Source organism: Gasterosteus aculeatus, chromosome 11 (assembly GCF_964276395.1).
Source record: "Gasterosteus aculeatus chromosome 11, fGasAcu3.hap1.1, whole genome shotgun sequence".
NCBI lineage: Eukaryota > Metazoa > Chordata > Actinopteri > Perciformes > Gasterosteidae > Gasterosteus > Gasterosteus aculeatus.
The window spans coordinates 1236557-1260431 of NC_135699.1; the positions used below are offsets into that span (position 1 = coordinate 1236557).

At 44.8% G+C, this 23875-nt stretch overlaps 3 protein-coding genes across 6 annotated transcripts; 2 read left to right on the forward strand and 1 right to left on the reverse strand.

Moving 5' to 3' along the window:
* The first annotated feature begins 69 nt into the window (after positions 1-69).
* On the forward strand, positions 70-9303 carry mettl22 (methyltransferase 22, Kin17 lysine). Of its 4 annotated transcripts, none has more exons than XM_040191815.2 (12): positions 70-392; positions 1851-2002; positions 3226-3436; positions 3595-3719; positions 4242-4282; positions 5281-5425; positions 5613-5684; positions 6499-6552; positions 7897-7977; positions 8167-8269; positions 8533-8701; positions 8997-9303. In XM_040191815.2, exons 2-12 carry the CDS (start codon positions 1897-1899, stop codon positions 9084-9086), a joined length of 1197 nt encoding a protein of 398 aa, XP_040047749.2. In that variant the 5' UTR covers positions 70-392; positions 1851-1896; the 3' UTR covers positions 9087-9303. The 4 variants fall into 4 exon arrangements, with proteins under 4 accessions (XP_040047749.2, XP_040047750.2, XP_040047753.2 ...); XM_040191816.2 differs by having other exon boundaries at positions 252-392; positions 1860-2002; XM_040191819.2 differs by having other exon boundaries at positions 254-392; positions 8606-8701.
* Positions 9304-10312: 1009 nt separating this feature from the next.
* prkar1aa (protein kinase, cAMP-dependent, regulatory, type I, alpha (tissue specific extinguisher 1) a) lies at positions 10313-16320 on the reverse strand. Its single transcript, XM_040191814.2, has 11 exons — positions 16078-16320; positions 13964-14151; positions 13716-13883; positions 13328-13419; positions 13193-13254; positions 13057-13103; positions 12655-12813; positions 12513-12573; positions 12315-12436; positions 12124-12205; positions 10313-12039 (listed from the first exon to the last, which is right to left on the reverse strand). Exons 1-11 carry the CDS (start codon positions 16139-16141, stop codon positions 11867-11869), a joined length of 1218 nt encoding a protein of 405 aa, XP_040047748.1. The 5' UTR covers positions 16142-16320; the 3' UTR covers positions 10313-11866.
* Positions 16321-17422: 1102 nt separating this feature from the next.
* Positions 17423-23568, forward strand: LOC120828306 (actin-related protein 2/3 complex subunit 1A-A). Its single transcript, XM_040191820.2, has 10 exons — positions 17423-17521; positions 18061-18162; positions 19180-19284; positions 19510-19732; positions 20363-20470; positions 20742-20948; positions 21229-21304; positions 21500-21690; positions 22422-22512; positions 23402-23568. The coding sequence occupies exons 2-10, from the start codon at positions 18099-18101 to the stop codon at positions 23405-23407; spliced, it is 1071 nt and encodes a 356-aa protein (XP_040047754.1). The 5' UTR covers positions 17423-17521; positions 18061-18098; the 3' UTR covers positions 23408-23568.
* The last annotated feature ends 307 nt before the right edge of the window (positions 23569-23875 follow it).

The window sequence follows — 23875 nt, forward strand, 5'->3', positions numbered from 1 at the left end:
GGCCGTACAGTGTAACAGTAATGAGGACATGTAGCGAGGACAGTCAACAGGTCACCCGCCTAACAGGACACGTCTCCTCACACCTTGTATACTGTACTAGTGACGTTTTATTGTTTTCAACAAGGCTTTTTTGCAAATACGTGTAACAGATATAACTCTGAAAACGAATAAAAATAATGACCACCAACAATCACCGCTATTATTATTATTATTATTGTTATTGTTGTTGTCATTATTATATAACTGAACAGCAGCCCCACAGTCTTTGTCTGACGGAACTGAAGCCACGTGTCACTGTTTACGGTCGGGACGGTTTAGCTGGTGCACCCGCTTGGACCGGAGCGATCTATGGGAGCGACCTGTGACCAGGGCGTCCGGATGTTATCCAGCAGGTAGGCCGTGTTTCCTCCCGTCGCCCCCCTCCGAGCAGCGGGCAGCTCAGTCTGACCCAGCGGGCCCGGGCGCTCGGTACCGGGACGTCCTGCTCCGTGACCCGGGGCGTGTGGGCCGCTAGCTGACGTGATATTAGTATTGTTGTTTCTAATAAAGATTCATTTTCAATTTCTGTATTTGGACAGTGACTTTAAAAAGTCCTTTTAAAGGTTTAAAATACGATTTCAGTTCCCCTGCATGTGCCCTAAGGTGATGACATTATAGTTATTATTATTTATTAACCTTGTGGAGTGAATGCAAAATTACAAAGGAATTTATATTTTTATTTTAAATCTTTATTTTCCATCATGCATCTCGACGCCCATTTCTCTGTAAAAAAAATTATCACATTTTCAAAATAGTGTATCTATTCATCGATCACGTACTGCTAAAATAATGCATAAACGTTAGTAGTGAGAACTGCTCTGGGCCTCTGCCCTTTGACCCTGAGGGGTCCTGCTTGGACCCCACGGGACACAGTTTAGTCCTTTTTATCCTTCTCAGAGACTATACACCTGTGAGTTCTCCTTCTCTGGTCCTGATATCACACACAACCACCAGCGTCCACTCGGTTCTGGACCTCGACAAGGTTCTTCTCAGCCTGCTCCTCAGGTGCCATGTTGTTAGCATTTTCTCTGTTTTATGTTAATATCACTAAAGATAAATGAATGTACAGGGCACAGAATGATGGAGTTTTTTCGACGTTCAGTATCTATTTTAGAGAACAATGATGGGCGTAAATATGTAGTAAACCACCATCTGTTTCATGCTGAAGAGAAGGGGGAGTTGACCCCGCTCTATTTAAAACCACACACGGTCCGAGTCGGTGTAATGGGAGCTCCACTACGAGACTCTAGCCTGCTCGCGTGCCTGCTGCAGGTCTATGCTCCTCCAGATCTGACAGTCTTTCCCACTCCATCAGATCCATTATTAAATACTCACTCATCCAGCTGGGGAGAAAAGTGGTGACCAAGCGACAATCTTCTGTTCCGAAAAGTGAAGGCAAAGCTTCATGTGTTAAAGCTGCATTCTTTGTAGTGACCAGCAGGGGGCGACTCGGCTTGTCCCATAGAAGTCTATGAGAAAATGACTCTACTTCTCCTTGATCTATGCCCTCAGGAAACACCGTAAACATTAGTTTATGGTCTCAATCTCTAGTTTTGAGTATTCTTCAATACAGCTGATGATGGTCCATTTAAAACTAACTATGTTTACGCCAAAACTCTCTTTAAAAACTGAATCGACTCAAAATATAGGTAACACAAGCACACACATTGGAATAAAAAAGCATTAGAAACAAATGAAACAATGAACACATTCATACTCATTCTGTGCTAACGTACCTTTTATTATAGTCCCTGTAGATAGAAATGTTACGTTGTACTCGTCATTCATGGATGGGCGGACTGTGTGCCCAGTCTCTCCAGGTGGGGCTCTTCTCTCCTGTACCATGAATGATCAGCCATGGACCACATCACCTTCCATCATGACACTGTGCTGTCAGACGTTCACATGCTGCAGCCCAATGCACGCCACCTTATGACACGCCTCAACTCTGTTGGACAGCCAGGTGTGTATGATTGTCACTGTGTGGTGCAGGTGTTCTACACACATCTAGAAAAGGTAAACTGCACGCTGTCAGCAGAGACCCGATTCCACATAAAAACATACCTCCCAAAAGCAAATGCGTCCTGTCATTTTCAGGTACACTTAATTTGCATAATTAAATCTATATCTATCCTTTCATGTCCCTTTTGGACATGATGATTTGTTGAATAATCCGTCCATTTTCTGACTCAGGCCCACCAGCGTGAGGAATTTGTTCTTTTAAAGGCAATGTGTGTCTTTCCTTTCGAATAATCACAATGCAGCATGCAGCAGAGGCTGCTTCAGGAAAGGATGCACCAATCCTACTTTATCAATCGGCAGGTCAAGCCCGGATCAATGTGTCCATGGGCACCTCACCAGAACGCGCCTGTGACTGTTAGTTACTGATGGGCAGGTAGCTCCTGTCATCAGTGTATGAATGGGTGATGACATATAGGGTAAAACTGAGTGGTTGGAAGACCACAGTATACAAGATGGAAGAGTACTTCCATTCCAGTGTTTAATGAATAAGGATCAGGTGAGGAAACATCAGACTTGACTTAAACATTGCTAAATGTAACCAGCAATGTACATGTATATGTACATATATTTATATATGTAAATACGGTATGGAATCAGGAACATTTATTACCAGTATTACCAGTAGTATGTCAGACATACGAGGAATTTGACATGGCGTTAGGTGCATAACATCAGACAGTAAGACAGTGGACAACAAGACAGATAAGACAACATAGTACCAGAAAATGTTATGTTCAATTTACAAATGTACAATTTGACTCTACGGAATAAACTATGAGGCTATGGGTATATAGAATAGACCATTTTAAAATAAAGGATAAGAAGAACAGACAACTGTGTTGTGAGTGTATGTGCATGTGGAGTGAAGGGAGTGACCGGTGGAGTCGGTCAGTGGGGGAACGGCTCTGTGGATGAGGGTTAGGGTGAGGGACTTTAGGTGGGTCAGGACTAGCCGTTCAAAAGACTTCATGACTACAGAGGTCAGGGCGATGGGGCTGTAGTCATTGAGTCCTGTGATCCTGGGCTTCTTGGGGACAGGGATGATGGTGGAGGCCTTGAAGCAGGCTGGAACGTGGCACGTCTCCAGGGAGGTGTTGAAGATGTGAAAATGTTCCACTTTGTGTTCATTTCATCGTCTCACTTTCTAACTGTTCATCCGTCCAGTCTTCCTCACTAAATTCAGGATCCTGTCAGATGGTGATAAACAGGACCACGATGACCCAGGCAAGGAGGCGGAGCCAAGTGATGAACCAAGGGAAGACGTCGATAAGGACACTCTAGTCGCGTCAAGTGAAGGAACCGAAGGAGAGGAAGGCGGGGCGGGAAATGTGAAATCATTTCTGGATGTGGACGGAGACCTTGACATCAAGCACCGGTACGTTTAGTCCTAAATCAAGGGGGGCTTCAGACCGGACCAGTACCAGTGGTCCACTCCTCAGCACTCAGCTCTGTCAAACCTCTTTAGTGACGGTGTGCGTTTTCAGAGGTGCACTGCTGTTTTCCTTACATGCATCTCATGCTCTTCCTCTGCAGACCGAGGAACAACCCCAACGAGGAGGGGGGCCGAGACCTGGTCTGTCCAGTCATTCTCAAACAGTCTGAGTCTGCACTGGAAGAGGAAGACGAGGCTACGGATGATGAAGGCATTATAAAGATTGGTAAGAGCAGTTTGAGATTGTATCAACCCCGCTGTTCGCAGCCACTTACAACATGTGTGGTCTGGCCCGCGTTCGGTCGAGGTGGGCTGCATCTGGCCCGTACCTGATTTGAGTTTGGGTAACAGGAACCGCTTCCCTTTTTTCTCCCCATTGAAGGCGTTTCATTTTTCCTGTACCCATGTGAGGGGATCAGGACAGAGGAAGTCGCATGTTTACAGACTCTAAAGCCCTCTGAGGCACATTTGTGATTTGATTTGTGCTTTACAAAATGAAATGAATTGAATTGAACCTCCATTTCTATTAGTATTCTTACCTTATTCAACCTTCAACCTTCAGATGATGCTTATCATCATGGTTCTCATGTTTGTGACTCAGGGTCTGACACACGATAGCATCCAGGCACAGGCCTACCGCCACACTCATTAACACACGCTGCCTGGGCGTTTTATGCTGAGGATCACATTAAATGAAGGGTCAATATATAGTGCACTAACTGAGGAATGCGTAATGTTTATGTTACAGAGCACACAATGGCCACGACCCTCGAGGACGTTGGCAAACAGGTCAGTAACATTGTCTGTTTGATGGATTCATTTCACAAGAACAAAAAAATCCTTAAGAATGCCCAGATATGGGCCCGAGGTTACAGTGAAATGCTTGTGCAATGTTTTATAAGCAAAACATCCAGAGGTCCACTTACTGAGGATTTGTGTTTGTGCTGAAGGGACACTTACTGCAATAAGAGGTGTCTGTGAGTCTGATATGTGTGGTTATCTGACGGAGGTTCCACCTGACGGAGGTTCCATCTGAAGGAGGTTCTATCTAACGATTGTTCTCCCTGCAATGGTTTTGCTGTACACTTACTGTACATCTGTAGTATTTTACGCTGTACACATGAGATCCATTGTGTCCATCCTTAGAAAGGATCTTCCTCTGCCGTTCACACTAAGGTTTTCTCATTTTCTTAATTTTAGTTTTTCCTGTGCCGATGTGAGGGGATCAGGACAGAGGATGTCGCATGTCTACAGACTGTAAAGCCCTCTGAGACTAATATGTGATTTTTAGCTATACAAAATGAATTAAATTCAATTGTTAACAGAAATGGAATATGAAATAAATAATATTATCCATTCATTCTCAAACCGCTTATCCTGCACACAGGGTCTATCCCACCGCTAGATGGATCCTGTTGGCTTTCTGTTTAATAACCATAAAGTAAAAGAGGAAGACCATGAGGATGCTTCTACAATGATCTATACCGTCCAGCCACAACATGTCTATAGGTAACACAAAGGGCCTGTGTTTTATTTAGCCACTATCGTAAAGAGGAATCCGAGCACTATCTGACTAAATGAAGGAAAACACAGACGAAGCAGCTGTGGGGTTCTTCAGTGTGTCATCACACTGAGCCAATGACGGACTCGTCTCACAGTGTCCGTGTCCCGCCCTCACTCCGGAGGAGGAGCCACTCGTCTGATAGCGTTGCCTCCATAGCACTACTGGTTGGTGCGGGTGTCGATGAAGCTGCTGGTGAAGGGTGGTGTCTTTCTGCCCCCCTCAGGTGTGGCTGGGGGCATTCCTCTTGGCGGACTTCATCCTCTCTAAGCCGCACGTCTTCAGAGGAGCTACAGTCCTTGAGCTGGGGGCGGGAACAGGCTTGACCAGCGTCGTCATGGCAACCGTAGCCAAAACACTGTACTGCACCGGTAAAATGCCATCCAGCAGTTGTCCTACTAAAAAATGAAGACACCACAATGTACCACTGGTGTCGGTGACGAAGGCTTCTAAATTCTGCCTTTTGTCAGCTGTAAAGTGTCTCCAGGGGGCGCTATGCATCTAACGCTCCTCCTCTGACCGTCTATCACTGCTCAAACACTTGACTTTGCTCCGCAGATGTGGGAGAAGACCTTCTAAGCATGTGCAGGAGAAATGTCACATTAAATCAGCACCTAATAGAGCCTGCAGGTGAGATAACAATGACTAATCCCCTTTTGAATAGCTCCTTCTGTTACCATGGTTACTGTAGAACGGATGAAACTACATCCAGTAGTGAAGGTTTCTCCAAACTAACAACTTGTGTTTGAACATTTGTGTCAGATTTCTCCATCTTAAATCATAGAATTGATCGACTAAAGGAGAAGGAGGGAGGGCGCCTCAAAACTCAAAAACAACAAAGCTTTAACAGCTTTTAAATAACAGTTGTGTTTGTCCAAAGGAACAGTAACACCTTTCTATAGTAAAGCTTTTAAGACTGAAGAGTTCTTGGGAAATGTAAATTATTAAAGGTCTGTAATAATTACAAACATACTTAGAATCTGCTTGTAGTACTAATTATGGTTGTAATCATAAATATTCACAATGCTTCTATAGTGCATTAAAGTCCCTTTTATAATGTTTACAATGTATCATAATTGAATGATCAAATGAATTATGATCCATATTAGAATGAGTTATAACAATAATGACATTTAAAATGAAGAGTCTATTGTATTATGTATTGCAGCTATAATATACTATGATCCTTCCAGAACAATATGTCATTGGGGGACTAGCTATCATTATTATTATTATGTCTTTTTCCATATAATCTGTTGTGATTATTGTAATGAAGCATTAACAATGGGCTTAAATATAGAATTGTACAGTGTTATCAACAGATCCGCCTGGATCTCCATGCAGTATCTTTTAATAATAAAAGCATAGAGACTGAGATAGAGCTACGAGAATTTGTTCTTCAGTGGTTGTTCATGAGCTTCTACATCTCTGTGTTATTCATCAGGTGGAGAAGTGAGGGTGAGGCAGCTGGATTGGCTTCAGTATGACGTTTGTACAGGTAACACACACCTTCCCATCCAATCGCACACTCACCATACGGACAACGCTGGATGGACACACGGCAACGCACGGCAACGCACGGCAACACACGGCAACGCACAGCAACACACGGCAACGCACAGCAACACACGGCAACGCACGGCAATACACGGAGCATGTTCACAGAACAACTTACACACATGCAAATATTCAGACACCGAGAGACATGAAAAAGTGATGCTTTTGTAATGCAACATGTACATGTGTCTTTGGTCATCGGTTCAACTGCAGACTTGAAGGGGCAGTTGAAGTGTCACTTTAAGTGAACTGTATTTGAACATATGCACATTTTATCTACCTTTTTAGAAGCCTTTCTGACAAGCAACCGAGCTAAAGGTCAAACATAAAAAAACAAAATCCATAAGTTACACTTCTCCCTCATCTACATACAGACATACAGATATTTTATTTCCTGGTTTCTGGTTTTTATTCACATTGGTCACACAATCGTGTGTGATGCGGCCTCATGAAATGCTCCTTTTGTGCCAGATGTAACGGGACGCACACCTTTCAAAAGGCTCACTTTAGTGCAACTATTATTTAGGAACAACTAGTCCCTGATTCCAATCACTTTCTTTTTTCCTTTTATAATAACAATTACTCCAACGTTCCTACAAAGGACCATCTGGGACGTCTGTGGAGCAAGTGATACTTGCTGTATCTTCAACAAGCAGCAGGAGGAATGCAAATATGTATCTGTGATAACAGAGATCCTGGTAATTCCTCCCTCTGCCCTTCAGTTGTCATGACAACTCAAGCCTGGGTTTGACTTTTGACTCCAAGTTGCGTCCGTGGTCATAGTCCGCTTCTTACAGACTATTCTGTCCTCAAAAGACCTGGAGACGGCTCTTCGTGCTCTTCTTACCTCAGCTGGTGCAGAAGGACTTTTAACTGGTACACGCAGGCGTGAACACATTTCACCCATTTTAAAATCCCCTCGCTGGCGACCTGTAGAGTACAGAATGGATTTCAAAAGGTTGCTATTTGTTTTAAGGGTTTAAATCTCGCTCTCTAAGCTCCCTGGGCAGCTTTTAGTTGTCCTTCCCCTTCATGTCAGCTGGTCCAACGCTTCATCGACCACCTCTCAATTTAACATGTCTCTTTGTGGGATTTGTGTCCGTCTGGTTTTCAATGTTGATTAGTGTTTGAATCCTGATTGTATATCTCTGGGCAACTTGTCAAGATGCGCTATACAAATACATTTGCATTGATTGATTGATTGCTTGATGTGGCACCTTGAAACAACGGGCATAACTTTATGAAAACAAACCCCAGCTCTTCTTTCCATTTCTCATGTTTGTAGACGCTGATATGGAATTCAGGTGGACGGAGGAGGAAGTCGCCGATTTGTACGACAACACCAAGATCATCGTTGCTGCTGATGGTAGGTTGTGTGTGTGTGTGTGTGTGTGTGTACTTTTATACTAGTACTTTTGTTGTTGCATGGCGGCCATTGTGCTGAATTTGCTGTGAAACTGGATTTTATTCCCCAAACGTATCATGATGCATACGTCCAGGCCTAAAGATATCTGCTTCTCAGTGATGCCTCCTGTGACGCGTTTCTGCCCCCCAGTGTGCTACGATGACGATCTGACGGACGGGCTTTTCCGAACTCTGTATCGACTCTGCAGCAACTTCCGGCAGACCTGCACCATCTTCATCTCCTTGGAGAAAAGGTGAGGAGGAAAGGCTGCTGCAGGGTTAGGGGTTAGTTTGTGGAGCAGCAGAAACATCAATACTGATGCTTCTCTGGTGAGGGACCTTTCCCCAGCAGCTTGGAAATACTGGCTTCATTTGAATCTATGAGACGCATTGATCCAGGTCACTGTAGACCTGATTCATTCAGATTGCATCCAGTTTGTTTGTGAGGCAGAAGTATTGTTCCTTCTCCAAACTAGAAAATGTTCCATGAGCCTCTAAAGCTGTTCTATCTGTCAAGGATGAACTTCACCCTGCGACACATGGATGTCTCGTGCGATGCCTACAACCATTTCAGCCACTGTCTGTTCCAGCTGGAGGAGCAGGTGGACGGGCGGTGCAGCTTCACTGTGGAACAGGTCCCTTCGGACTTTGCACAGTTCCTTCTGTACGAACGCATTGAGCAGCTGGTAAGGGAAGCATTCACACACATTCACGCACAGCTACACCTTCAAGCCTACATCTTCATGTGAGAGAAGAAAAGGTCCTACTGGGTCTGAATGCATCACAATCCGTACAAGAAACTTTGCTTAGTGATTCACAACACTACTCACAGCAGATGACAGAGCTGCTGTTGCCTGGGAGACCCTGTGGTACCCAGGAGCAGCTGTGACGGCGCCTGCAGCTCTAAGCTGAAAGACGATGGATGGGTTCAGTAAGGTTCTCATCAGTATACATTGTCACCAATGAAATCCTTTTTTTTAGGAGCTGTGGAAGGTGACCGCCACTCCTCTTGATGCACAGGCTGTGAAAACTGCCCCCCCTCCCAAAGAGCCCAAGCAGTGCTCCAGTTAGCATGTAAAGCAACATGTGATGGAGTCAGGCCCTTTGACACACAGACTTCATCGAGAGTTTAGAAATGTTTCACTGATTTGAGCATGAATGTAGAATAAGTTCTTTCTGATCTTGATCCGTGTATTGACAACCAGCTGCTGTTAAAGCCTTTTAAAGTTGTGCATGTTTGTGCAGTGTGCCCCATTAGAAACGAGATGTAATAAAGAGTTCCAGTCCCTCCTCGTTTCATTCTGTCGCATGCTGTTGAAAGCATTGATATCTGCTGAATAAGTAGGACATGTTGATATTGAAACCCGCTAGACAAAGGACCTCCATCCCGACTGGAAGAGTCCATCGTCTCCTTCTGTCCTCCTGAATGCGCTCTTCAGAAAGGAGAACGCCTGCCGCAGAGCCTCAAACACTCGCTGGTGTGACCGAAATCAACCATCTCGGGGTGAATCCGTGGGGGGGCACGTCAGGTCGAAGCCTTCCTGCCCCCCCGGGCCTTAAATCCTGAGACTTACTGAGGGCTTCAATTGGTGTAAATATGAAAGGGGCCACGTTGCTGCCACATGTCGTGTCACCATGACAACGTCAAAAAATAGAATGTACAACTGAGGTTTTATTTATTTCATACTTCTTACTCTGACTCAAACGTCTTCCAGGATATTTTCTCAGAAAATGAGGTCATTTAAAATAATGCTTTTACTGTTTTCCATCAAATCGGCTTCAATGACTCAAATGTTTGCTGAATATATTAACTGATTTCATGTGGGGTTTTTGTTCAAGAACTTCAGGATTCGCTGAGTTATAATATAGTGGTTTTAATAAAAAATACGATGTCCCATTTTATACATGTCAACATGGGGGGTAGTTGCCTCTCATTGGTTAAAACATGCTCATGTCGGACAGCTTTAAGGGGGGGGGGGGCTCTGGGTTGGTTGTGTCATTCTCATGTGCATCCGTGTTTGAATGGTCCTTTCATTCCAAAGACAGATGTTGAACATCTGTCGTACACACATTACATAGAGACATGAGTACCGAGGCTCCAATACTTAAGGGAAAGGGTCTGAATCCGTGAGGGGGGGCTGAGATGGGGCCACAATGTAAAGGGACAGTGTGAGAGGGAGTGACATCTAGTGGTGAGGTTGCAAACTGCTCACCGCCCCTTTACTATCTATTACTACTATAAAGTACTCGTACCAATACTCAGTTCTTCATAACTAAATCACTGCGCTTTAATCAAATGAAATCAGAACAGGATTACTTTATTTATATCAGTCTGCTCAGCAAGCACAGACGTTTACAACAAGTGGCTGAGAAAAATAGTCTGTCCATATTTCATCAGCAGAGCAGAAATATACATTTACCCACCCCCCCCCCCCCCGGGGACCAACAGGCGCCACGCCGCTGATACACAGAGGACATTTAACACTGAGCGTAGAGACGAGCGCCACATGAATGCCGAGGCGTGAACGGATTGCGGCGGTCCTACAGGACGGACCCAGCGATGTTCTTCAGAGAGGAACCGGATGCTGACTCGTTGGTTGGGTTCCGTATTCGACATCCATACTTTTAGGTCTCAAAGTGTGTGTGTGTGTGTCGTAGTTTGTGAAGTACACACAGTTGACTCGTCCACTAAGCTGCAGCACGGGCCTGAAGGAAAGCGCAGGCCGTTTTGGAGAACATGTTCATATTGAGCAGATTGTTTACCAGGCACACAGCGTTGCATCATGGGAGCTGGACTCACTCATTTGGTGTAGACGGCTGCTGACACGTTGGTCAATGACACAACGGACCCTCTGCAAGGTCGGCGTGCGCCGGACAAACTGTTGACTAAACTAGATAGCAGCAAATCACTTTAAAACGGGGGCAGTTATTCCCTGGCGCTGATTGGCTATATACTTTTGATATTTTCATAGTTTCATTTAGTTCAATAGTATATCCTCAACACACTGATTCAAGCAGTGCGATTCTAATGCACAGTCCGAGAATAAAGGACTGAGACTTTGGTGGTTGTGATGCCGTGTGTCCGAAAGTCGGACCTTCTAAGAGGAACCGTGTTGGGATCAGTGAGCTTTAAAGCAAACGGTCTTTACTGCGATTTAAATTGTTTTGTACATCACAAAATCTGCAAAAATATATAGTAATTTACTCAAAATACGTAGATCTGTAGCAGAGGTGTAAAGGGGTCCCTTGACATTAGGAAATGTGTAACTTCACACTGAAATATAGTAACAGTTAAAGAGCAAAAACAGAGAATGTTAAATTACTGATTCAATGTAAAACGCACGCAAACATGAAATCATGGCGAAGGAGCAACAATGTGGATTTAGATGCAAGAAGAGATGAAGTGGAGATGATGAAAGTGCTATTTAAAATAAGCAGTGGAGGAGAAATTATAACAGCAAATGAATTGTGCTTTTAAAAAGAATCTCTTCCTGTCAGAAGTACGACTGTGTGCACATTTAAAATGTGACCGTTGTTGCAAACTGAGGTACCGACTGTGCATCCATCATGTGACATTGGTGACACACACCTGTGGAACACACTGCTCACCTTCGGACCCTGCGTTTGACTGTGTGACTCTCATCTGTAATTTGTATAAATATTCCCATTTTAATAAGGTACTGATGAATCCCTCATCACATCCCGTCTCCTGAGGACCTACAGAAACAATAGAAGCAGTAAGAGGCGAGTAGCAGGCGCACTGAAGCCCCCGCGCGGGGTCGTGTGGTAACAGCAGCAGGAGAGTGAAGCCGATGTGAGCGCGCGGACCCCCCAACGCAGCGAGAGGCGGCTCAGACCGACAGGGAGACGAAGCTGTTGTACTGCTCAATGTTTCTCTTCAGGATGTCCGAGCAGGGACCCAGGACCCGCTCGAACCGGGGCCGGTCCAGCTTGACACACTTGAGGGGGCCGCATGCCACCACGGTGGCAGCCCGGGGCCGGTTCATCAGCAGGGCGATCTCACCTGGGGGGCGCGGGGAGGGTTTGAATGGATTTGGGGGTATTGTGGTTGTGCTGTGCTGCAGGTGTCCGTCACAGCGGGACTTACCAAAGTAATCCGAGGGCCCGAGTCTGCCGACCTCCACAAACTCCTCGTCCTCCGAGCGCCTCTGGAGCACCGCTGCTGTCCCCTGGTGGGCAAACAAGTCGACTTGACATCCCGGACACCCACCTTTCTGACATGAACCTCAGCGCTGCACACAGCTTGCAACTTTCCATTTCAGCTACGATGGTGTGTACCTCCAGGATGATGAAGAACTCATCCCCAGGCTCCCCCTGCACCACAATCTTCTGGCGGTCGACAAACGGGACGATCTCCAAGGCGTCCGCCACCGTCAGACGCTCCCACTTATCCAGAGACTCTGTTCAGGAGCACCGGGGTCAAAGATCAGCGTCTCCCTTCAGTTATATTAGACGACGTCAGTCACACGTTCTCACCTAAAATGGACACCTTGCTGAGGAACTCCTCATACATCTTCCGCTTTCTCAAAGTGCTTCCCTAAAAACAAGAGAAACGGTCACTGCGTCGTGTCCTCGTCAGCTCGTTACTGCCGCAGCGTTGCGCTCAGCTTTGTCCTACCATCAGTATTCTCCTGTAGCTGTCTCTGTCGATGCCCCACAGCTTGACATTGGACTTGGCACGGACCGTAGCTGCTCGAGGGGTCCCGTAGATCAGAGCCAGCTCCCCAAAGCTCCCCCCCTCACCAATGCTGGTCACCAGTTCATTGTTCACGTATACCTACACGGGTCACACACCAGGGGGACAGACCTCATCATGGGGGTCAACAGTCGTTTCGTTAGGACGCTCTTGTGACGGCGTCAGTCCCAGCTCGTTTTATACTTTTTGCCCGCCTGCTGGCAGCAGAAGAAGCTGCAGCGGAACGCCACCGAGCACTGGGCTTCATCAGACTTTATCACTTGAAGATAACTGGTTCAACAACAACAACCCGGTTCAGAAGTGCACAAAGACAAAGGATCTTACATCCATCTCTCCCACGTCAATGACATAGAAGTTGTCTCCCTCGTCACCTGGATCAGGAGCAATGAAGAGGCCGTGAATGAAGGAACACAAGAAAAACACAGCGACCTTTGAATCGGATGCAGCGTGGAGAACTCACCCTGTTGGATGACCGTTTCCCCGGCGATGTAGTTGACGGAAAACATTGCGTCGAAAATGTCACTGGAGAGAGAGAACCAGCGGATGAGGAGAGAAATGGATGCATGAGGTTGTCAACTAGCAGATGCAGCATTACCTCCGCTCATTGTCGTCGAGGTGGGCAAACAGCACGTTCTTCTCCATGGCTTTGGCCAGGGCGGCCATGGTCTTGTAGTCTTTTGGGATGACCTTGGGTTGAGAAACTTGTTTAGATTTCACAGGAACGCTTCAGTGAATATTGAGACTACAATATACATGAAAATCAAGGACTGGTATTCAATATTGCATATTGCAATATTGCATATTGCAATATTGCAAAATTGCAATGAACTCAATGCTGTAATGAATACATTAAATATATAAATCAGTGGATATGGTTTTAATAAATGAAAGGTCTACATTCTGCAGGGGCTTTGACCAGCTGATTGAGTCCGTTCCATCTAAAAGGAGGCTGAGGATGAAGACACAAAGACGGGACAGCAGACCTTTCTGACATAGGACGCAGCGTCTTCCTCGGTGTACACCTCAGCACTGATGGCTCCTCTCCGGGTGCGACCCCTCACCACGGGGTTCATGGGCGGAGAGACTTCCTCCTCCCGGGAGTCCGACCTGGAGCCGGACCTCTGCTGCGCGGCGATCTGCTGGGCCTCCTCCTGCAGGGAGACACGGTCAGACACCATCAAATGACCAATCCAACCAGGCCAGTGATTAAAGGCTCCTCTCATGTCTCCACCTTCTGCAGTCTTTCGAAGTGGTCCCTGAGAAAGTTCATGGGCCGGTCGGGCCGGGCCGTGCACAGCTGGATGATGCATTCCTTGAGCAGTTGCTGGATGTTGTGTTTCTGGACGTACTGCTCACACTCTTGGAGGCTCCGTTCCTCCTCGCTGCTCGTACTGCTTGATGCCATCCTTGTGTTGCGAGCTTGACGGAGATGAGGCAGTAACACAGTAACAAATCAGGAAGCTGTATTATGTCGTTCTGAGTACATGTGCAGCAGTTAAATGTTTCCTGGGACTGAACAGTCTATTCGCATGTCTTCATATTGTGACCAATAGTTACCAATAAAAAGAGTTCACTGAGGTGATCATTTACTGTGCTAAAGAAGCTTCAGAAGTCTATCGGTGTTCATAAAGTCATTGCTCTTTAAGAAAAGGAAGAGATTTATTGTTGTGTAAATATAAAAAAGCAGTTAAAATGTTATTTTTTAAAAGGTTAAGTGCTGCAATGGGTCGCTCGATATGGATGTGTGCGTGTTTGACAGAGAAGGGGGGCTGGGTGGGGGGGTCAAAGGATGTGCAACAGCCCTGCGAGGCAAATATTTAGATTTTGGACCATAATCTGAGTCAAATATAATCGTTAAAATGTGATGATTTAAGATGTTCTGATGAGAGTGCACCAGCTATTAGATGGTGATATTATGCATGCTATGTTTACATGAATAAGATGCAATCATTGAATGTACTGCAGTATTAACAATGCAAAAAAAAAGGATAATTAAAAGGTGGACTCTTACATATTCGATCTGTCATCAAAAGGTATTTTAGTGAATGAACTAATATCAGATCACCATGTTGATTTATTTTGTCTTAATGAAATGTGCTGTCGAATGGAGAATATTTTAGCTTAAATGAAGCGACTCCAAGTCATGTTAATACTCATATTCCTCAAGGCACAGGCCCAGGAGGTGGAGTGTCAGCTATTTATGACTCCTCAAGATCCTTATTCAGAAATTACATGTGAATTTTTAGTTCTTAGCAAGTTTGTAATTATTATGGGTGTTTTTAATATTCATGTAGATAATAACAATAGCCTCTGTACTGCATTTATCTCATAGATTTAATTGGTTTCTGTCAGAGTGCTCATCTAAAGGAGAATGATAACTAGAAGGAAGTTTGGATGCAGATGTGGCCCCTTATACAACTTTTTCCTTATTACAAGCCCCTCGGTACATGCCACGCCCCTCCCCACGGATGCCCCGCCCCTATCAGTTGTGCCGCCCCCACGCCACATCAGGGCCAAAAGTCTGAATGTAAAAAATGTAATCCGAAAGTGAAAAAAAGATTTGACACTTGAAAATATAAGATTTTAATTTGAAAATATCCAAAAAGGAAAAATATAATTTAAAAAGAGAAAAAAACACGCTGAAGAACAGAGTCAAACCTATATGTTGTGTGTGTATATACACATTTATACGTGACGTAATAGCATTTCTGCAGTGGCTCTCTGTTAAATCAAGAACGGAATTTGAGGTAACGGTACTTCTCACATACGAGGCACTACGAGGTAACTTACCCCCGCATCGTAAGGAACTTATAGTTCGTATAATAGTGTCACAGACTGTTAAATGCACTGCACGCTACTGCAACGGGGACATGGCACAAACACTGTTGTGAGACCGTTCGGAGCGGGGATCAGAACCGTGAACAATGGGGAAAGGAACTCTCAGGTACCGTTGTGAACGCAGGTGATCGTTAGCGTGCGTTCAATGCGACGTGCTAAACAGCTAGCGTTAGCTTCAGCAGCTCACTTAGCGCTAGCGTTAGGGTAACTAACGTTACTTCCGCATTCCTATGTAACGTTACACGTTAGCAAAGGACGCTTCTTGTCATCAACGTGATACCAACACAGTCACGGTAATTACACCGTGGGGTGTCTTATGATTAGATCGCCATGTTCAAAAGTAACCACTTAATTCAGCGCTAGCTTGGCGAGCTAACCATATACATATAGAAATAATGGCAAAACAAAGCGTAACAGACACAAATGAGTGAGACGCTTTGAACAAATGCACTTACAAAAAGTGTAAAGACGAATAATTCAGCCCGAAAACTACGTGAAAATACTCACCGAAATTGAAAAGACGTGAGCTCTGTTTTTTCTTCTTGTCAGAAGAAAACCACCACTTCCGCATGAAGGTTTTTCACAATAAAAGCGTCTTCTTACGAAATATAATGTCCAACACTGAAATTGATGTGAAAACGTAAACGAATGGCCTACTAGTACACATTCCATACATGGCAGGTCTGATTAGTCACCCGAGAGAAAATAGATCTGGTCTGATGTTATTAATTGCTCAATGGTAAATAAGATAACAACAACAACAACAACAACAAAATAAAACAAATGTCAGTATTGACCCCCCTGGATTGTTTCCCATTTTGTACTGTTAAAAATATATTTTTTTCCATTTGCTCAACACAACATGCATAGTACTTTGAACGTACAAAATACCTTTTATTGTGACACAAACAATAATGAGAATGAAAAGTTGACTTTTCCTCACCCCTCCCAGAGTCAATACTTAGTAGAACCCCCTTTTGCTGCAATCACAGCAGCAAGTCTTTTGGGGAATGTACTTTGCAAATCTAGAGATGGAGTTGTTGTGTAGCTCTGGCTGTATGTTTAGGGTCTTTGTCCTGCTGGAAGAGGAACCTCTGCCACAGTCTTTTGCAGACTGCATCATGTTTTCTTCAAGGATTGCCGTGTATCCACCTCCTTCCACCTTTCCCTCATTCTGACAAGTTTCCTGTAGCTGCTGAAGAGAAGTCAGTGCTGACAGTCCGGGTGCTGCTGGTGATTTATCCCAGGTTCACCTGCTGGACAATGGTGATTAACAGCAAGCTGAATTCCACAAACAGATCCCGTGAACATGGTGAGTCGAGGGGATACGTTCCCATGTTGACTGCATCATCCACCGACCTGTTTGTCCAGTATGCAAACTGTGATGTTCCTGGGGCTGGTCAACACCAGCTTATCAATAGACTTCAAGAGTAGTCCTTTAACCTGTAGTCACCAGTAATCCTGCGATGGAGGATTTCTTGGGGTGGAGCACTGGAAGCAGCTGTAGTGATTGCGTGAAGGGGGGGGGGGCACCTGGGCAGTAAAGTGGGCTGATTGAACTCGCAGTAAAGAACTCACGTTCTAAGACACAGAGAGGCTATTTTCAGACATCATCTCTGTTTTAGCTTGGAGCACTTTATTGTAGTAAAATACTATATATAAATACATCAATATTTACAAAACCAACTCATTTATCAAATATATTTGATTGGCCAACCACTGGACTTGGTGTGTATATTCCAGCCTGTTTCTGTGTCCTGCTGGTTCGTAACAACAAACATGCCCGACACAACATGCTTGCTCAACAGCTATTTGCAGACACACCCACTTTTCCTTCCCTCCCTTGAGCCAGAGCACAGTCACTTCCTTCACCAGCCTCATTCGTGTCGACTGCCCAGAGTCCACGAATACACCTCTGCACCTTCAACCTAACCACATATACAGAGCACAGGTAAGAAGATCTCTGTTTATGTCATATGTAATCAGCTGGCGATGTTTGGATCACTTGTGATCTCTCCGGTCCGTTTAGCAAAGGCAGTGAAAAACCATCTAATCGGTCTATTAGATCATTCATAGCAAAGGTGCAATGTACCTAAATGTACCAGTCAGGAATCATTTTAGACAAGATATTTCAAACTGAGAGGAAATGAGAGGAAAAAATACAGACCTACCAGTTAAATTGTGTTTGTACAGTGTGCACCACACCTGATAAAGGTGTAGCCGACTGTTATCTCAACGTCATTACTCACGCAGCTAACAACCAGTAAAGGGACAATTGTCCTCTTCCACGCATACTTAGAGTCTGGACTTAAAGCAGATATCCCACTTCCCTGGACCCTAAAATATCCATTACACATTGATTAAACAGGTCTAACACCCCCTACTTCACTAACCCCTTAATCCACTGCTCACATCAACAAACTGGTGCTTTGTGTGTAAAGTCATGCTGCTCGACAAAATGTCTCCCTGTCCTCATCCTGGGATTTGCAGATCTACATTCCAGCAGCCTCCCCTGTACCTGCTCAGACATGTCGCTCTACAGCTTTGGCCTGGAGCCACTCTCGTGCCACACCTGGAACAAAGACCGGACACGTAGGTGTAACACCAAACAGTGTGCATATGCACATGTGCAGCACTCAGTATTCTTCCTTGTTTGAGGGTTGCATACAGGACGGGACAACGTTTGTAATGTAGATACGTTCCTTCTCTTCTCTAATTGCATTAATGTTGCATGGAGAGCCGCAGAGAATCTGATTATCAAAGCAGGAAATGGACGCAAAGAGCTTTACTGCATCTGACTGCACCTCATAGCAGGATATCTACTGCTGTTTCTGCACGTGGTGTTGCCATTTTGTTGAACTCTCCAGTAATTTGAACTTGTTCTACACACTTAACATCGTGCCTCTCTACATTTAAGGGAGGCAGTAATTCTGTTAAGTTCTTCATTCTGTACACTGGACATCTACTGCACCCTGAAGGGCCCATGAGAAGGTCCTTAGCTTGCAGCTACTGGGTCATAGACCACATTTCAGTTTGGACCTGATGATGGAGCGAGAAGGAAATTCAGTTATTTGTTATTCATTAGTAATTCAGTTAAAGTTCTTACAGACTCATTTCATATCATAATGTGGCGTGCGGTATGCAGTGTACATTCCTGGTATGTTCATCCTCCTCAGATGAATGAAAACACTGAACCCCAATGAGCTAATACTATTGGAATTGTCAAAAACAGACATAACAGAGGACGGGTTCCAGTCCCGGGACGGACAGCAGTGCAATAGATGTCATGTGTACAGAATGCACTACAATACAGTCCAGAGCTTTTAATGTGCAGTCTTCTGATGAACACGACACAACTCAAATGAAATGCGAGGATCCCTTTAACCGCTTTATTTAATCTTCTTGCTATTCATTCTGCACACATAATGACTAAAGGGGGGATTACCACGGCATATTTCTGTATCCATTCAGAAGACTTGATCACATAAACAGTAACACACTGCGCATCATTACTCTGCAGGTGGAGACAAGGTCATATTCACTACCTCTTGTGTTGCTAAGATGAAGTGGTTGAATGCCTAACATCTCTGCACACATATTTCTTTGCAGAGATCGCAGTGAGTCATAACAACAATGTGGTAAACATCTACGAGAAGAAAGGCAAAGAGTGGGTGAAGACCCACGAGCTGACAGAGCACAGTGGACGGGTCACAGGTTCAGTAACTTACATCAGCTATCACAGCAGCAATGACTGATTGTTGGATGGCATGTGGCCGATTTAACGTACATTTCAGCGAGCAAATCAACGTTTGTAGTAACTTACTTTAGTTTATGGTGGAAATCATTAAATTGTGTTAATCGGTATCAGTATCCACAGCCTGATATGACTTGAAAGCAAAGGTGGGATACATTTCCTGAGCTTCCTCGTAACGTCCACAGGCATCGACTGGGCCCCGGAGTCCAACCGCATCGTGACATGCGCCTCCGACCGCAACGCCTACGTGTGGACCCTGAAGGATGGCGTGTGGAAGCCCACCCTGGTCCTGGTGCGCATCAACCGTGCAGCCACCTGCGTGAAGTGGTCCCCTCTGGAGAACAAGTTCGCCCTGGGCAGCGGAGCTCGCCTCATCTCTGTCTGCTACTTTGAGAAGGAGAACGACTGGTGAGTGATGCAGGATCAGGTCCAAACTATTCCTGTTCATGTACTGCAGGTTTTAAAGGCCAACGTTATTTACTTCCATAGTGTTGGAGCCTCAGCCTGCCTGTGATAGCGATCAGCGTTAATGGGTCCGATGGTGCTCATGCAGTCCTACTTTTACTATTAACCTTACTAACATCTCGTCGTTTGAGTTTAAAAAGCAACAATAACTAAAGCACACACAGGTTGGACCAGTGGTTCTCAAACATTTTCTGTCATGACCCACTTTGTAGGAAGAAAAACATTAAAATCACTTTTAGGTAAACCACATTGCTCCATCAGAAAACAACAAATAACATTTACAACCATCTTGTTACAACAATGCAAACAAATAAAAAGCAGCTCAGTAATTACAGACTATTTGTTGGTGGATAAATACTACAACTCTTAAAGCTCAGTCTCCCGGGCCAGTTAGCTGATGTTTAAAGGGCAGGCGCTTCGCTCCAACTAACTTTTAATATTTCTTTTAACTGTTTTATTTGAAACAAGGTCAAGTGGCTTTACTTTTCTTACCTCTTCACTGACACACAACTCGTCATAACATTTGCTAAGCACATACAGATGCAGGTTTTCACAGCCGTCCTTTCCGTTCAGGTGGCTGAGTAAGCACATCAAGAAGGCCATTCGCTCCACAGTGATGAGTCTGGACTGGCATCCCAACAACGTCCTGCTGGCCGCCGGCTCTGCAGACTTCCACTGCAGGTGACACGAGCAGCTAAACTGTCACGTAAAGGAAGGGAAGGAATGGTTTTATTAATGTAAAGTGCCTTTTACTAGACACATTACATTCTCATATCTCCATTCATTCATGTTTCCCCTCCAAGCTGAAACAGACGTCATAGTTATTATCATTTAGAAAAGTTTTGACGTCAAAGTTGTTCGCAGTTTGCATGACATATATATGATTAATGATGGTTTAGCCCAACTACGCATGATTGAGCAACACAACAGAGATTCATACTGTGCTCCTTAGGGTTTTCTCAGCCTACATCAAGGACATCGAAGACAAGCCTGGACCTACTGCTTGGGGGGCCAAAATGCCTTTTGGGGAGGTGCTGCTGGAGCACAAGGACTGTGGAGGCTGGGTTCACAGTGTCGCCTTCTCCCCCAGTGGGGACCAGCTGGCCTGTGTGGCCCACAACAGCAGCATCACCGTGGTGGACGCCGCCCAGGGGAAGGAGTGAGTTCAGCCGCCCCCACACACTTATTCCATCAGGGCGATTAGTGTCTCTATGCAGCTCAAATGGGGATGACGGATCTGTGCTTCCTTTAAGTGGATCCGCGATGAGGTGACTCACCAGACCAGGAGCACGTCATGGCTCCTCAGCAACTTTTCACTTTAGCTTTTTCTTGTTTTTAATGGCTGAAAACGTTTTTCACGTATATATTTCTCTAATAGATAAAATATCATGGGTTTATTTTGGTGTCATACCAATGCCGCCTTTCTGAACTCAATCCAGGGTCACCCAGCTGACCACCGACCGTCTGCCACTACTGAGTGTGCTGTATGTCAACGCAACTGAGCTTGTTGCTGCGGTAACTATCACCCCTCTGTGTGTGTGTGTGTGTGTGTGTGTGTCCTGCAACTTCAAGAATGATCAACTACTCGACTTGATTTAAACCTGCATTAATCAATCATTTTGTATTAATGATAATAGTCCCTCATAATGAGTGAGAAACACCACTCTATAACTCTACAGAGCCGTTTTAATAGAATCCCTTTTCTGTCAGGGTCATGACTGCTGCCCCTACCAGTTCACCTATAAGGGTCCAGGCGCCGTTGAGTTTGTGAAGAAGCTGGATATCCCCAAGCAGACCTCCAAGGGGGGCATCTCTGCCATGCAACACTTCCAGAACCTGGACAAGAGGGCCACCGATGAGGACAGCAACGAGCTGGGCACCCTTCACCAGAACAGCATCACGTAAGGGCTTCCACTGGGCGTAGCATCAGCACCTCCACCTCTGAGGTACCACACAACAAAACAAGTAGAAACGTGTTGCTGTGGACTCAATAGCACCTTTATCATTTGGGCTTTGGCTCTTTTTACTGTGGTAAGAATAATAATAATAATAATTAATACATCTCCATTCATCTTGGACGTATGTTATGTTGACCAAATGAATACAGCTTTGAGTAAACCCTCAAAGTTGTGCTCAATCTTGCAAGTACACGTCAAGTAGCCATGACGGAAAGATCCGCAATGTGACTCAGGTCATGTGTTCTATTCCTTGGCAGGATGTGGAAATGCCCCTAAAACATCAGCCACTCAGCAGGTTGTCCTCCTTGCCGGTGGGGTTGTGTAGTGTGATGCAGAGCTAGAGCCTCGTGCACGTTGGACCTTTCCTTTATTCCAGCTGCTTTATGACCTCATAAACATGGGGCTTGCTGGATGCACTATATGTATTGATGCTCTGGGTAACGTGAGAGAATTACGGTCCCTTAGTTTCACTTAAAGGGTCACTTAAACTTAAAATACTCTGGAAAATGAGGGGGACTTGGTTCGTACATCTACATGAATCAGGGAGCATGTGCACTATGCTGCTCTGTGTGAAACTCTGGGTTTCTTTGTCTTTAATTAGAACACCTATAGGGAAACTTCCATGGATGCATCTTTGTAAACCGTGTGTGCACGCGTTGTGTTGTGTTTTGCAGTCAGCTGTGTGTTGTGTCTGGGGAGAGAGCCAAAGTGCAGAAGTACAGCAGTGTGGGTCTGGATGGAGCCATGGTGATCTGGGATTTTAAGGTACAGGCGTCAAACACATAAGTGAAACCACATTTATTCCTTTTGCTGTAAAGATTTGTATCACTCAGTTTTACTATTATCTAATCATCTTAAGCGTTGAGCGACTTTTATTGGAGTTTATTTACTGTAATTGAAGGTGAATATTCTGTAAATAATCACATATCTATTTCTTTATTCTATTGAAAATGTGTCTCAACTGTAACATAACTGAGCAAAATCCATTTGCACGAAATGTGATTTAAAGTTTAAAAAACGAGAAGCATAAGTTCTGGTAACTACTGTTTGCTATGTTAGGAATAAAGCTCCACGCTCACGTATCACACTGACGTGGAACCTAATCACCTAATTTGTATCACGGTACAGAAATAACCTGGTACCCCAAAGGATGCACAGGACAACTCTTTCCAACTCCGATTTAATCTGTATGTTTGGTTCATGGATCCCATTGATCATTGGCTGTGTAAGCCCCTATTCAGGCCAATGGCAAAAAAATAACTTACCTTAGAAGCCCAAAATACCTGTGATCAAGCAAATGTTTTATAAAGCTATGAAGTGCACTTGGCCCTCTTAGAGAAGCGGATGAGGGAGTGATGGATCCCTGTGCTAGCAAAGGATGAGCTTCATCAGGCCAAACAAATACGTGTGCATTCACCCAGTGTCAGCTATCGGCTACAATGCAAACATGTAGCAACATCAATTCAATTTCACGCTTATTTTGTAAAGCCAAAAATCCCATTACAAATTTGCCTCAGCGGGCTCTACGGTCTGTATGCGACATCCCGTGTTTCCTGGAACCATCAGATGGGCAGAGAAAAACTCATGTACATCATCTCCTGAGATCAGTACAGCTGCGTGGTGCTTCCAACATGTTCTCGCTCTTTTTGTGCAGCATTGAAGCACCACTGAGGGGTCAGAGACTCAACCCCCAACCCCGGCATCAAACATACCTTTATGCAACATGACGGCCACCATGGAACTACTGAAGTGCTTCTGAGCAACTGGAAACTATATTTGTCAATGAAAAAAGTTTTGGTAAATAAAGAGGATATTTACAAGACAGACGATGTCTTGTCATGTTATGTATTCAGTGTGTTGGTATTTGACTCATTGTACTGCATGTATTCATTTAGTCTATTACTTTATCTTTGTATCATCACTCCACTGCTGCTGTTGCTTCTGATGGATCACTGCACTGAACTGACCCATCAGTTAGCAAGGATTCATGATATGTTAATGTGGTACAGTAACGTCTGCTGTAACATTGGTTGTGCTTTCTAAACTTGGAGAAAATACTACTGATAACATCCTCAGGGTTGTCAAACTGCCTGATGTCCAGAGGGAGGTTTCTGCTGTCAGGATCTCC

Bases quoted from the DNA above. Each gene is read 5' to 3' on its own strand.
- mettl22 (XM_040191815.2), top strand. From the start codon at position 1,897: ATGGACCACATCACCTTCCATCATGACACTGTGCTGTCAGACGTTCAC. The intron at 2,003-3,225 runs GTGTGTATGATT...TCATCCGTCCAG, and splicing joins CAACTCTGTTGGACAGCCAG to TCTTCCTCACTAAATTCAGG. The intron at 6,553-7,896 runs GTAACACACACC...TCATGTTTGTAG, and splicing joins TCAGTATGACGTTTGTACAG to ACGCTGATATGGAATTCAGG.
- prkar1aa (XM_040191814.2), bottom strand. From the start codon at position 16,141: ATGCGGAAGTGGTGGTTTTCTTCTGACAAGAAGAAAAAACAGAGCTCA. The intron at 12,437-12,512 runs GTGAGAACGTGT...GCTCCTGAACAG, and splicing joins CAGCAAGGTGTCCATTTTAG to AGTCTCTGGATAAGTGGGAG. The intron at 12,040-12,123 runs GTAAGTCCCGCT...CGCGCCCCCCAG, and splicing joins CGGGCCCTCGGATTACTTTG to GTGAGATCGCCCTGCTGATG.
- LOC120828306 (XM_040191820.2), top strand. From the start codon at position 18,099: ATGTCGCTCTACAGCTTTGGCCTGGAGCCACTCTCGTGCCACACCTGG. The intron at 21,305-21,499 runs GTAACTATCACC...CTTTTCTGTCAG, and splicing joins CAACTGAGCTTGTTGCTGCG to GGTCATGACTGCTGCCCCTA. The intron at 21,691-22,421 runs GTAAGGGCTTCC...TGTGTTTTGCAG, and splicing joins CTTCACCAGAACAGCATCAC to TCAGCTGTGTGTTGTGTCTG.